Source organism: Sparus aurata, chromosome 9 (assembly GCF_900880675.1).
Source record: "Sparus aurata chromosome 9, fSpaAur1.1, whole genome shotgun sequence".
Taxonomy (NCBI): domain Eukaryota; kingdom Metazoa; phylum Chordata; class Actinopteri; order Spariformes; family Sparidae; genus Sparus; species Sparus aurata.
The window spans coordinates 27,514,812-27,530,034 of NC_044195.1; the positions used below are offsets into that span (position 1 = coordinate 27,514,812).

The 15,223-nt window shown below is 45.2% G+C and overlaps 1 protein-coding gene across 3 annotated transcripts in view; it reads left to right on the top strand.

Moving 5' to 3' along the window:
- Positions 1-15,223, top strand: part of LOC115587724 (neuropilin-2-like) — a 108,548-nt gene that overhangs the window by 50,100 nt on the left and 43,225 nt on the right. For all 3 annotated transcript variants that reach the window (XM_030427672.1, XM_030427674.1, XM_030427673.1), the window contains exons 8-10: positions 8,496-8,640; positions 12,984-13,159; positions 13,936-14,109. In XM_030427672.1, coding sequence (XP_030283532.1) covers positions 8,496-8,640; positions 12,984-13,159; positions 13,936-14,109 — 495 coding nt within the window. The remainder of the gene's footprint in view (positions 1-8,495; positions 8,641-12,983; positions 13,160-13,935; positions 14,110-15,223) is intronic.

Genomic DNA, 15,223 nt, shown 5'->3' on the forward strand with positions numbered 1-15,223 from the left:
AAAAACAGTAATAATAAATAACACGACGGGTAAGAATGAAAATATGTATTTTGGATTTTGACACAAACTGTCCCTCTTAACTTTGTCCAGGGTTAAGATGAACGGAAAAATAATGAATTTGGCTTTAATGGGAAAAGTATGTGCAAATAAATCTGCCTCTTTTATTAACAATCCACTAATCAATCGAGTAGTCCAACATTCAGTCAGTTGCGCCAGTAAAATAGCGATATTGGCTGTAAAACAACAAAAATCCAAAATGCTAAACGGATTAATGATGATGTTTTGGGGTTAGTTGTTGGTGTCACCACCCATAATCCCCCCTTGATTCCCTCGCAACCCTGGAAAGCTGCTTCGGAGCTCACTGCCTGGGGAGATGAAGAGGGGTGTGTGTGCGTGCATAAAGCAGGAATGTGTGTGTGTATCTTTGAGGAGGAGGAGGAGGAGGGTCAGAGTAAATCAGCAGCCACAGATGGAAACATACATGTACATAGTCAAACCAAATAGTGAGGGTGTTTTGAGCCGTTCGGCCCCCCTGGTGAGTCGGTCTGCGCTGTAATCTGATGGTTAAGCTGAGGGTTGTCGGTGGTTTCATTTGATCTGCTGCTGTTCATCAGTCAGGAACGAGGAGGCGGGGTGAAGTCAGAGCGGAGAGAGAGCTGGAAAAGACGACGAGGGGGATGGTCATTTATGGGATCATGAGACGATGGAGTCTAATGTGTGCCCTCCTTTGGTTATCCCCGCTGTCTCAGAGCGTTTGTTTCATGTTAGAAAGATATACATATATAAATAACTCCGCTACGAGGGCCAGAAAGCTCCTCGGGCAGGTTGTTTTATAGCTTTGGGTGTGTATAATTGAGAGCAAATCCTGGATCCTGGTTTTCATGCAGGGATCAGTTGTTAGCATGTCATATTTTCCTCCTTTTTCTGAACTCGAACTCGCACTTAAGCCACCTAGAATCCCTTATTTATGGCTTTCATTTAAAAATTTCAAGGGGATACGTGGAAGCGTCCTCGCTGTTAAACTTGCTGAACTGTCCGTTCATCCATCCATCTCCCTGCTTTGACGTTTTCATTCACTCACCTCTTCGCCCGAATCTCTCAAAATCTCTTCATCCATCCTCCGTCCTGCCTCCCTGTCTGCACGCTCACGTCTCCATTCACCTCATCCTTCCTCTTTCTTTTTTTTTCCCGTCTCTCCTCTTTTGCCTCCCTCGACACTCCATCATTCGTTCTCCGTCCCCCCCCCACTTCCCATCCCGGCAGTATGTGTCTGAGAAAGTCATCATGATTTAGTCGGTTTACGCTGCTCGAACAAATGACTTTTTGTGCTTGGCTAGAGTGACAGTTCGGTATGCGTGCGCGCGCGCGTGTGTGTGTGTGTGCGTGCGTGTGTTAATCTGGAAGAATTATTGAATTAGTGTTTTATGAGCTGGAGGCATTAAAGGAGGACGAAAAAAAGTAATGAGAGCCACATGGTTAGAGAGTAAAGAGAAAGAGAAACGGTACGAGCGTTGCATACTATCATGTGAACACACACACACACACACACACACACACACACACACACACACACACACACACACACACACACACACTCACACACACACACACCACGTAATAATGTTTCCAGGTAACAGCAAAGACACACACACATATACATGTTTACAACCTCTTATTTGTGTGTATGTGTGTGTGTGAGCATTTGTCTCAGATGAGTAACTCTTAATAACAAAGCCACTGCACACTCTCACACACACACACACACACACTCTGGTTCTTAAACATCTGGGAGCCAGCCCACAGGGGCGGCGCCACCGTCACACAACATCACGATGATTTGTGCGATCTGTAATGTATTTGATAATGTCATTAAAGGCCTGTTGCGAGCCAGATGGAACATATGGAATACATGTTAACTCACAGAAGAAAAAAAAAAAGTTTCGGGAGAGCAGCAGAAGTAATATTCCTGAAGCTTTCGCTCTTAGCGTCGTACTGACGGGATCACAGATGACAGATACTGACTCGAGACGTGAACCAGAGAGAGAGGGGCAGACAGATGCTCAAACTATTGAAGGTTATGTTGCAAATCAATGTGGAACCAGTTTGCTGTGTTGGAGTCCTACCTTCCATTTTGTGCTCATTTTCAGGTTGAGAGTTAAGATACTTACACGCTATATCGTTCATAAAACACATCATTTGTCTCATTGCTGCAGCACCTCTGTTCACCCTCCTGTCGCTTTAAAAGGCCCATCTACAGAGAGGCACTGAGGGCTATTCAGTAGGTTTTAATTATTGGGCAGGTGGCAAATGTTTCTGCTTTACTCTGCACTTAATGCAATTTATGTAGTTGGTTGTTGGTGGGGCGGCTAATGTGCTTCAGTCCATACCTTTTATTTATTTACGCATGTATCTGTTCACACTCTTAATATCATTTTAATGTATGAGTGAGTGGTTCCCTCATTTGTGTCTGTGTGAGCTCGCCAAGATAAATCACATTCAGTTACGCTGACATGCTAAAATACAATTATATCTTCCATTAAAGGGGCAGTACGTAGGAAGAGATAACAGTTTGTATGTCATTATGTCTGTCATGTTGCAGTGATAGATGCTGAAGTTAGTGTGCTGCGATAGCCGTTTAAAAAATCCCTTGGCCCCCGAACCCCCCAGTCTGGACTGCTAGCTGCACTGCTAACTGAGCTAACCAGCTAACAGCAGTTACCATTAGCAGCAGTTAGCTCTTGTGTTAGGCTGCCCCCATATTTGTTTTCATGTGAAAGAAATTAATGCATTATAACCGTGAAACTGTGAATTTATCAGGATTTTTCTTCAAAATCAACAATCTTTGCATCCCTGGTAGCCTGTAAGAGCTCCGCACCACACACTGATTATGTTTATAAGAACTGCAGAGAAACAGTTGTCTCTTAAATATTCAAAATCGCTGCTGCGCTGACCCCGCTGTCAAGATTTAAATGTGTTTTTCCACATAGTGCATATTTTAAACTGCTTTATCTTAATTCTTACCCTCCCTGCTCGGCCCTATCAACCCACGTTAGAGCGATCACTCTGAGTAAGTGCGTGTGTGCAACTTATTATTTGTTAGAGTGCCATGAACAGCCGGTACTGACAGGTGAAACCTACAGAATACTCAGCTGTCAGATTAACTAAAGTCGTTACCTGCAGGTTGTGGCTCTGCAGTCAGGAGGTGTAAGGGGATACGGAGCATCTCTGAGGTTTTAAGCTCCTAAATTCACAGTTAACCATCTCTTTCTAAAAGGCTCCTGCATCAATCAGTTAATGGACTCCAACCCGCAACCCAGCTCAGGTTATTGTGTGTGTGTGTAGATTAGGTGTTAAGTGGAGCATCTGTTCACCCGAGTGTTCCCGGTGTCAGCTTGCTTCGTCTCTTAACTCAGGTGGAAATATCAGACTGTTAACAAACCAGCAGACAGCCTCACAAACACACACATAGACCAAAACAAACAAACAGAAATGGAGTTTAACACCGAGACTACCAGAACAATTCCAAGAGGAAGAGAATTCTTCCCGGATTCAAATGGTGCTTTCATCTCTCAGTGGCGGTCAGAGGTGACAGACGTGGAGCGAATGCTGTTTTCTGCTTCATTTACACAGAACGTCTCCGCTGAATAACAATGAGCGCAAGTGTTTAGAAGGAAACACCAAACAAGCAATTGATTTTGTCTCATATTACATTTAGATGTTTATTTGACCAGAAATTAGAAAAATATACTTGGTAAGATTTTGAGTTTTTGTAGTATGATTCTGGTTTTGAAGGCGATTGACCGAGTCGAACGTGTAACTACGGTAAATCAATCAATCAATCAAATTTTATTTATAAAGCATCTTACAAATGCAGTGCAGAGTGCTTTACAAGTGATTGAAGAAACATGAAATTAAGAAAACAAAGGGTTAGAGACAAATGAACAGTTGAAATTCTAAAAAGATAAAGAATAAAAAAAACTAAGAAACAAGGAGTTAGATTAGATAAGATATTGCACATGAAAGCTGATTCAAAAAGTTAATAAAATAGAATGTAATATAATAATAATGGTAATAATAATGATGTAATACAGAAAAAAACGTGAAATTATGAGACACTAAACAAAAGCTTGACTGAGTACAAAAGAAGAAGAATGTGTCGCCTCATGGGAAGGAAAAGACCAGGTGTGTGTGTGCGTGTGTGTGTGTGTGTGTGTTTCCGTGTCGTGAGCTCTGCAGAGCCACAGTCAGTCAGCCGGCGAGGACGCGGCGCAGACGACGCTGAATTATTCAAATGTCCGTGCTGTGCGCCTGTTGTGTGTATGTGTGCGGACAGAGTTATAAAATAGTAAAACAGCCCTCCATCTCCTCTAATTTCATCACACGAGGACAAACACACACACACACACACACACACACACACACACACACACACACACACACACACACCAATGTCCGGGAGGTAACCTGTATTTGACAGCTGAGTCCTGCGACGTGTGACAGGTCGGTCCACAAATCCTGCAAACCCGAATGACACATGGCACCCTGATAGTCTCCCCCGCTGTCCCCTTCCTCTCTTCTCCTCCCAGCTTTTCTCTCTTCATTTGTCACAAACTCTTTTTTCTCCCCCCTCTCCTTTGACCTCGCCCTCCCTCCCGCCTCTCCCTCACCTCGCCTCCGACTACTCTAGTCGTCTTTATTTAATTTCCCCTCTCCCGACATCCTTTCCCAGCCCGTGTTGCTGGGACCTCTGATCTATCCGGGGGGATTTGTGGTCAACACCCTTGTCTGTTATTCTCATTATTCCTCCTCTCCTCCATCCATCCATCCCTGCTTCCTTTCCTTCGCTCCTCGGTTCCCCCGTGAACGCTTCTCTCCTCCCCTTTCTGCTTCTTTCCTTCACTCACTTGTTCCCCTATGAACCCTTCTCCCCCCGGTTTCCACCTCTCTTCCTCCCTCTGCGCCGCTCACTCTCTCCCCACTCTCGCACCCGGCTCGACGCTTGACTGGCTGACCTTTTGCTTGTGTTTTCTTTCTTTCGTTCCGCATTTCTTTCGCTCTCTTTGCTAATTTTTTTTTCTTCTTGTTCTTCCAACTCCTCCAAAACTTTCCTCTCATCACGATCCCTCTCCCTCCCTTCCTGCCTCCTTCATTCCACCCACGTCTCCCAGCTCCATCCATCCCTCTCTCCCTCTCCATCCATCCTCCCTCCCACAGATTAAGGTGGGAATAGGAGGTTTTGCTCTTGGCTCAGGTCCAGTGTTGTAATGACCACGGACAGCTCTGCCGGCAGCGATTCAGGAGGGCTGCTTAATGACATTTGTGCCACGTTGAGCTTAAATGTACCTCCCACAGCGAAAAAAGGTCTCAGCCTCCTCCAGACGAAGACTCACACTGAGACAACGCCGTCTCTCAAGCGGAGACCTCGGGTCGCTGAAAACCGCCGTCCTCCTCTCTTCACGCGGGCTAACCTCCCGCAACCAGGCCCCGCGGCCAATTCAGTGCTCTGAATCACGGAGCAGCTCAAGTTATACGGATAGTGTCATTATTTGTTTTTTTCCCTGTGTCTGGATCATGCACGAAGCAGTCAAATGATCTGACATGACCTGATGATCAAGAGGGGATGTGAAAAACTGGCCGCTGCACAGGAAACAGAGCAGCAGAGGTGTACGGAGTCATTCACGGAGAAAAAAGACTTGGAAACAACTAAATATTAAAGGTCTCATGTTGTAGGAAGTGAGGTGTGAATGTCTTCTTTTTAGGTTTAGGTTCTATATAAACATCACAAACACGGGTGTGTTTTTAGTTCTGAGTTCAGTATGCTGATGGCTTTGGGGTAGAAACTGTTGGTGAATCTTGCGGTGCATGTTTTGATGGACCTGTAGCGTTTACAGGAGGGCAACAGTCCTGGTCATGATGTTGTCAACTGCCCTCAGAAGGCCCCCAGCAATATTCTCGCCTTCCAGCGTCCAGGTTTACTTTCTGGTTATGTGCAAGGAACCTAAAAGAAAAAAGGAAGGGTTGTTATATCACTGAATCTTGCTTGAAGACGTGACTGAACTCTCATCAAAAACAGCTTCCACGTCTGTTCAAAATGATTTAAGGAAGTCCACATGGGGATCACCAGAGCAGAACAAAATCTGCCTGTCCAGTTGAGGATTTATATAAAGGCACCTTACAATTCCCCTTACCTTTATCCTTACTGAAGGGATTTCACATTACTGTTACACAGATTTACAGATCTGTGTGATCACCCTGAACAAAGCTGGGGAAACAGACTCGTGTACAGAAGTGCCTGCAACACACACATACAAACATACATACAATTACCATCTGTAAGGGCTGGTAAAGTACAGTAATAAGGCTAGACATTCACACACACACACACACACACACACACACACACACACTCACAAAGAAAAAAAAAAAAAATGCTCACACATTTGCTGAGGAAATGTTTCAGTGTGCACCGGGGGAAATCAGAAAGCACCCGCAAGCCCTCAACCCCTCAGAGTGAGACTTCATAATTACACTTTTACACACACACACACACACACACACACACACACACACACACACAGCGTGACACACTTGTAATTACAGTCCGCTGCCACAATCCCATTAAGTCTTTTGGGGCCTTTCGGCAGTTTTCCATCATTAAACTGGTCACACTTTGGTATTAGGGCCACTGTAAGGGCATGAGTTCAGTGGGTCTGACTTTGTATCGTACAACCAGTGGGTCACGAGTTCGATTCCCAGCTGGCCCGAGCGGCCTGCTTCTGTTCCCTCGATTCGGAAAACCCCTCTTTCATCCATATTCTGTCACCCCTGACAGCGCCCCGCTGTTTAATTGATTAGGAACAGGAAGAAAAAAGTGAATTCACACACACACACACACAGACGAGCGCACACACTCCTAAAACAAAGCGAACATCTATAAATGAGTACCCAAGCAAGTAATTGCAAGGCCTTTGGCTCTGTTGAATGAGGTTTGCGTCTCTCTCTGTAATAAACACACTACGCACTGATGTAACATAATAGAAAGAGTTTTTGAGTCACGGAGGGGAAAACAGCCTTCTGCAGTCGTCTAATGAAACAACCGGAGAGATGTTCAGATTTTACTTTACTCACATTTACAGCAGAATATCATCGTGGCGAGCGAGAGAGAGAGAACGGGAGATAGAGATGTCGGAGAAAGGAAAAGACAGAGGGTGAAATGATAGGGAGAAGAGAGCAGGAGCCCAGCTGTGTTTTCCTGTGGAGAGGCCTAACGGAGATGACAATCATAGACGGAGAAAGAGAGAGGGAGACATGACACTCCGTCAGATAGACAGAGATATAAAGTCTCGGTGTCAGGGGACAAAAGGAGTGCTTCTGGCCATGTGCGCCTGCATTCAATTTCCTTTTTATCTGTATTCGTGTGTGTTTTCAGAGGAAGTCATTGTGTGTGTGTGTGTGTGTGTGTGTGTGTGTGTGTGTCTGTGCACGTGTGTGTGTGCTGCATGTGCACATAGGGAGCTCGGAGGGCACTTTGTGAGGCGGTGGAGAGAGACAGAGTGTGTGTTCATGTCTGGAAGCTCAATAACATGTGTGTGTGTGTGTCTGTGCGTCAAAGGGTCGCCATGGTGAAAGTGTAACGATGATGTTTTCCTTCGTGTCACATGCGTGTATGTGCATGTGTGTCTATGTGTGTTTATGTGTGCGGTTAAGTCAAGAGGACGTGAGAAGAGGATGCTCTCCCACATACTTGCACACACAGATTTACGACACACTGCGTGCCCTCTGATGGTGTGTGTGTGAGTGTTTGAAAACCTTTGCACTTGTCTCTTCCGTCATGAACAGAGACAATGTATGAACTCTGTGTGTGTGTGTGTGTGTGTGTGTGTGTAGGTGCATGTGCGTGTGTGTGTGTTAATGTGTAAGCACATAGAAGAGTAGTCTTGTAATTTCAACAATTGTTAAAGGTCCAGTTTGTAAGATTTTCTGGCATATAACAGTGAGACTGGATATTGCAACCAACTCTGGGGGGTCATCTTAAGAGTCAGTGTGTTTGGTTTGTCCATTCTGGGCTACTGTAGAAACAACATGGAGGACTTCTTGCAGTTGGACCTGCTGGATAAACCGTCTGGGAACCATGAATGACCGTACAATAATTCAAAGCGAAACATTCAAATGTTGGTGAGGTATTTAAAAGTGGAACAAAGTTTTGGACCAGTCGACTGACTAAGAGAGAGTAGCTTTAATCTCAACATGTGAAGTTAAGAGTCCCAACCTCCACTGTCAGTGCTGCAGAAAACTCTTATATATTGGAGGAAAAAACTATTTTAGTGTTTTGCGATATAAGAATGTATCCTTTGTCCTCCTGATCAAGACGGTCTGTGTCCATCCTGAGTTGCTGTATCCTTAAAAAGTCCTTCCTGTCGAGGGGAAGACAGAAAATCCCTCCAGCCATTAATGTAGTATGATTAAATCCGGTCTCTTCCTCTCTCTCTCTATAGGTTTTCCACGCCAATACCGACGCCACGGAGGTGGTTCTCAATCGGATCCCACAACCGGTGCTGGCCCGCGTCGTACGGATCCGGCCTCAGGCGTGGAAGAACGGCATCGCGCTGCGGTTCGAGCTTTACGGCTGTCAGATTACGGGTAAGAGAGAGAAACGAAGCTTGCTCAGACTTTTTTTTTTCTGGCCCATCTCCTCCTGGGACTTGTAGTTTGTACCAGTGATGTACTGGCAGTTTTTCACTGGGTCAGAACTGGGAAAATAACTCCTGGAAAATGACGTGTTTTTTTTTTTTTTTCCCCCTTCATTCATTCGACCTGATGATAAATAATCCCTTGATTCATCCGTCCATCAACCCACCGGCGCTCTTATTCATCCTTCCCTCTCCCTTTCACATGCACACAACACACCCACTCTCATGTGCACTCACACTCCTGCCCCTCGCTCTTTCATATACATATCCTCCCTCTCCGTCTCCCACACACACACACACACACACACACACACACACACGCACACACACACTCAGCCCTAATAGAATAATACTAGAGTGTGATGTGTGGGTGATAACATCAGAGAGTAACAGGCTCTCAGCTTTCATCTGCAGCCCTGGCAAACAAACACGATTTCAACCGGCATAATCAGCTCAATACTATAAATAGATAAAACTTAATTAGACCGTCTGTGTTTGTGTGTCTGTGCGTGCGAGCGTGTGTTACAGAAATGGTAAAAAAAAAAAAAAGGGAGAGAGTTCGAATCCATTTCAGTGTGTGTGTAAGTGTGTGTGTGTAAGTGTGTTTGTGTGTGTGTGTGTGTGTGTGTCCCGGCTCCACTGTATCATTATTAGGTTAGGGCCTCTCTCTGCTGCCATCGTAGTGGCCATTGAGAGGGACAGATATGCTCTTATCTCAGAGGGCTATTTCAGCACCCACACAAATCACAGTCGCACCGAAACAATATGATACTCCCAGTGTGTTTGTGTGTGTTTGTGTGTGTTTGTGTGTGTGTGTGTGTGTGTGTGTGTGTGTGTGTGTGTGATAGAGTGAGGGACGTGGCATATATTGGGTGCCTCCGCCTGTGTTCCCGTTCCACCAATTGCCTTATTTTTTACTCTATTTTAACACCTGAAATTGCATTATACATCACCGTACTTTTCCCTCACTATACTTACAGCAGTGAGGTCCGATTCAACACGTCTCTCGGCCATTGGTGTCTCACTGCGTTGTTTCTCATCTCTCCCGCTTTGTAATGCTCGCGATACATCAAGAGCCGGAGGAAAAAGTGAAAACTGAGTGAAATCTCGACAATTTCGGACAAGCTTTATCCCTTTCACACTGTCAAGGAAACCCTTTAACACCCGCTAACGTCTGGCTTTTGTCCGGTCAACATCGAATCTCAGGTCCAGTGACTTTGCAGAAGTCACCGGTCTTTATTAGTAGTAGTCCAAGTAGCAGGAGACACTTCCTCCCAGCAGCACAATCAAAGAGTAGCCGCTAACATGGCTTCATTAAGTTGGTTATAAACTTTTTCCAATTCCAATAGATCTTTCAGTTAAAGTTCCCTGTTTCTTTATGATATAAAGCAGCAAAAAGCAGAAAATGTTGGATTTCACAAGCAGTAACTTAACGCAACTCCTGAAACAGCTGAAAGCGAAACCGTCAGAGAAGCTCACATTCAAACTGCAGAAACTTACTAAGATCCATCGAATAAGTGGGACTTGAACACACAAGCCTCTTCAACTTTTCCTGCTATTGCTTTTGGTCCTGCAACACAGACTCTTGAGGGGAAGAAGGTGGCTAGCCGTGTGTTGGCAGCAGTTGGCCATCAGTAGGCAGGTTACGGCCCCACAGAAGCTCCATCTTGGTTGCGTCTCAGCTCAACTCAGTGCCATAAAAACTTTTCAAAATAAAAGCAAATCATCGCAGATCAGTTTGATGGGAAAAGCCCCAAATGGGAGCATGGCACCATCGTGGACACTGAATTTCACCCCTTTTCCTTTGCACGTTAGGCGTAATAGCCACTTGAACATCCTTCATTCAGCATTGAGTTTCCACTGGTCAAAATTCCCACTTAAACCCCCAGAGAGACTGAAGTGCATCTTGACTGGCTTCCATACTTTTTTTTTTGTGACGCCGAGCATGACACAGCAGAAAAAAGAAACCAGGAAGCACACTTGCCTGATGGAAACGGGAATGGAGTCAATTCTCTACGTTAGCCTGCTCATCCACGATTAAAAAAACCCGACACTTACCTGTTAATTTTGATGTAAAAGTGGGATTTGTAACTTTAGGGTTCACCAGAGGTAAAACAAACTGCTCCGCCACAGTTTCAGGGGGATATGTCTATAACCTGCAGAGAAAACTTTACAACCAAACACGCCCGCTAATAGCTCCGCAGTATCTCTTCTCCCTCTCTCCCTCCACATAGACATATTGACAAGCGCACACCCGAACACACCACCAGAGGGAAAGTGATAATGCCCTACACAGGCCTATAAAGGCGGACATAAAGCAGTCAGTCAGTGACATGTCATTAACTTAAATCACACTTTTATGTCTCTCTCCGCTCTCTACTTTTTCCTCACTTCCCACCTATCCCTCTCCAACGTCGCTCTGTTTTTTCTTCCCTCTTGTTCCGCTCCCTCCTCTGTCCTTCTATTGCCTTTGCTGACAGCTTCCATTCCCACTTTTCTCTCGCTCTCTCTCTCATTTTCGTCCCTTCCCCTTAAATCTCTCCCCGCATGTCCCCGCCTCGTTCAGCTCGCCAGCCCCCCGTCCTACCTTCTCTCCTTCCTTAATCTCGTTTTATTTTAGCCCCGCAGCATCTATCAATCATTTATTTTTAGCACCTTTATCTTTTTTTTTCTTTTTTTTTTCTCCTCCTCGCCGGGCTTTTTGCGTGAGTGCATCCGTGTGCATGTGTATCAGCAGGCCTCAGTGGTGTACTTTGCGGCTTTTGTAAGACCCTGTTATCAGGGAAAAGCACAGTGGGTAGTGTGTGTGTGTGTGGGCTCAACATCAGCGCATGAGCCAGTGGAAGTGTGTGTGAGAGACCTTGACTTGTTCGACTTGCCGGTGCATGAGTCGCTTTGTGTGTATACATGAGTGTGTGAGCTTTAAGTACTCTCATGCCGCTGCGAGATCTCTATCTATTTCTGCCGCTGTGATCTCCAGAGATGATATTCTCATCCACTCCCACTGCAGCCCTGAGTTAAAAAAAAAAAAATGAAAAAAAAAAAAAAAAAAACCTTCTCGAGTGGAGCTGCTTTAAAAAAATAAAAAAAGAGAGATTCAAAAATAAAATAAACAACGCAATAATAGAATTTTCTCCTGGCTAATCAGTTTTTCTGTTCGGAGCTTGAGGGAGCTCGTCGAGCGTGGCGGAGCTGTTGTTGTTTATTGTTGATTCATTATTTACCGCGGCGAGGCGCGGCTGCAGACGTCACGCCATTAAACATTCATGTCCGTGTGGACCCCGAAGAATGTCACCATCAATCAGCGTCACCCTTCACTGTCAATCTGCTCCCTCTCTCTTTTCTTTTCTCGCCGGCGTCTCTCTTTATCTTTCCCGCCCTGTCTATTCACTCGCCTTCTCCACAGTCCGTCGTTCTCTTTGACCTTTACCTCTATCTCTTCATCTCCTCCTCCTTGTCCTTTAGCCCCTCTTCCTCACCCGTCATCCCCCCCCCCCCCAGTCCTCCCACTCTCAAACAGGAACGGTCACTATGTTTTTCGCTCCCTCTTGTTTCATTTCATCATTATTTAGCGCGATAACATATTCCGATGCTTGTTAGACTAAAACACATTTGTCAGTACAATAAACAGTACCTCTTTGATCTGCAGCAAGCTTTCATTTAGCTCCTCCACCTGGGACTACTCTGGCTCAATTCCCCACGAAGTATCCCCGTCGGTAGCTCGGCTAAAGTTATGCAGCAACTCCGCAGCCGCAGAAAAAAGGGGAAATAATGAAATGGGTTGGTGGGAGGCAGCGGAGTGCGACACGCCAGTTGTTGTTTTTTAACAGCGCGTGTCGCAGAAACCGCAGAGTTTAGCACAGAGAAGAGATTAAACAGTGACGGCAAATCACACATACATGAAGAGGTTTTAAACAAGCAATGCTGTAACATCACTTATGCAGGCTAGTTAGAGAGAACAGAGGTCCAACGTCAACCTTTAAATGCAAGAAATCTCCAATTGATAGTATTCTTTTCATGTCAATCAAGTGTATTGTTGTTTGTCATGTGGGTTTGATTTTAAGACGACTGATAAAAACAGTGTTTTTTGGCAGCTGTTGTCAAATCATGGGTGGTTGATAGATAATGAGAGAAAGAGTTGAATATTTCCAAACTTTTACCTGTAAAATGTCCCAAAAATCCCCTTTTTCCACCTGTAACTCTAAAAGAAATCAATCAAAAAGTTCATCTCCTGCTTCAGAAAATGCCCAGTGGTGACATTAAGTTCTTCTTCTTCTTCTGTCTCCTGTTCAGACGCTCCCTGCTCAGAGCTGCAGGGCATGTTGTCCGGGCTGCTGCCTGACTCCCAGATCTCCGCGTCGTCCATGAGGGACATCCACGGCTCCATGGGGGCGGCCAGGCTGGTGGCCAGTCGGTCAGGCTGGTTCCCCAACCCGACGCAGCCCATCGCTGGAGAGGAATGGCTGCAGGTGCGTCACCTTAATCCTTAGATAGATTTTACATGTACAAAAGAAGAATGTCGGAATAAAAGAAGAATATGATCAAAATAATAAAAACACAGCTGTGAAATGATGATCTACCCTCCAGAAATACCACTGTGGCTATAATAGAGTTGGTGCAAATGTAAGCCGATTAAAAAGTACAAAACAACGCAAGAATAATGATCGCAGTGGATAATATAGATGAATAAACAATCAATACAATAGCCAGTAACTCCCTTAATTACCGTGGATAAGATAATGAGTAAAAACAGAGCGAGAATAATGATTACAGAGGATGATATAAAATGCAAATTGAATGTAGATGTATAAACAAATACAAATGCAAATGGAGCATAAGGGACTTCTGAGCGGTGTTTTTACATGAAGGACTACAAAATACAGACTGTAGCTGCAGATGAGGAGCTACAGGTGGGCTTTGTGCTGCTTTGCCAAAAAAAAACTGATCCAGGCTGTTAGTCTCAACGTAGACAAGGTAATCTGCACAGCGAGCCACCAGTCAGCTCGTGGGAGTCTGACTGTTCTGAACCCGACCCGGCTCATGAAATCCAATGCAAACGCAAAGACAATCTTTAGTTCTTAAGCCCAGAAAAGTTGTTAAAAGTTCTGTAATTGGAAAACCAGCAGTGATCGATCGCGCTGGGGCCACAGGGGGAAAGTTAGGGTTGCCAAAACAGGCGTCGGGGATCGGCCCCCCCTGTGCCGCTGCGAGCTAACAGTAATAATTATCTTTGTACGTGTTGCAGGCCGACCTCGGCGTGCCCAAGACGGTGCGCGGCATTATTACCCAGGGTGCACGAGGCCTGGAGGGCAGCACGAGCGCCGAGAACAGAGCGTTCGTCAGGAAGTACAAACTGGCGCACAGCTTGACGGGAAAAGACTGGACTTACATCACCGACAGCAAGACCGGGTTCGCAAAGGTAAAGGAAGGGAACGCACACACACACACACACACACACACACACACAGTGTGTCTGACACTTACATATGTACTCTCCTCTGTCTGATTGTCACTGTCACTTCTCCCTCATTTGTAGTTTATTTATAGCTGTCTTTCTCTCAATCCCTCCTCGCTCTCCGTCTCTTTCTTCCCCTCTCTCAGCCTCGTCATTTTCAGGGAAAGAAAAGCCATTATATTACAGCCCCGGCTCTGATAATAATTCAATTTAATCACCTCACTCCTCATTCTGCCTGCTCCTGTCTTTCTCCCTCTCTAAGTCCTCTGTACTCTCTTTCCCTCTGTCTCATCCTCTCGTTCTGCTCATCCTCTATTTGTCTCTCATGGGTGTTAATTAAAAATGTCTTTCCTGCATCACCACTCAGCACTGCTGGCAGTCTAACGCTCTGTGAGAGACAGGGCACTTTAAACTCTGTTCTCCTCCCTGAGACTCCGTCTTTAAAGCGCTTTAATAGTACTACTGAGTGCCTGGCTTTGCTCCCCGATGCTAAAATCCTGTTCTCTCTCATCTGACTGTCTTTTTAAATGAGCATCCTGGGAAATTCATCATATGTTTTTTTTTTCTCTTTTCTTTTTTTCTTTTTTAAACTCCAAAAAGTGGGTAAGACAGGAGAGACGATTCAATTAATGAAACCAATATTACAACTTTCATGGCCGCACATTTGTGAGAGGAGTCGAGTCAGTTTCCAGCTCGTCATAAATCTTGTGTTTCCCACCAGAGGCTGCCGCAAGCCGTCTCGGAAAATTACTCGGGAAAAATCAAAGGAAAACACAGATTCTGTTGTTATTTTTATGACACGTGTCGTGCCGTGCTTGGAAACAATGCTGATTAGGAGCGCTGTAAGACTTTTGAGAGACTCCGCCGTAGTTTTGCTATTGTTTTTCAGTGATGGCATGGTGAAAAGAGGAGTTCAACCACCTCTGCAGCGCTTTTTGCGTCTTCCCACCGTCGTTTCAGGATGCTCATCCTCGACGCCGTCTTGTATCCGCGCACCCGCCACTGACAGATGTCACACATATCAAACAAACACTGGAGTAAAGCTTATCGCTCATCATTTTTGTATCTGAGGCATGTC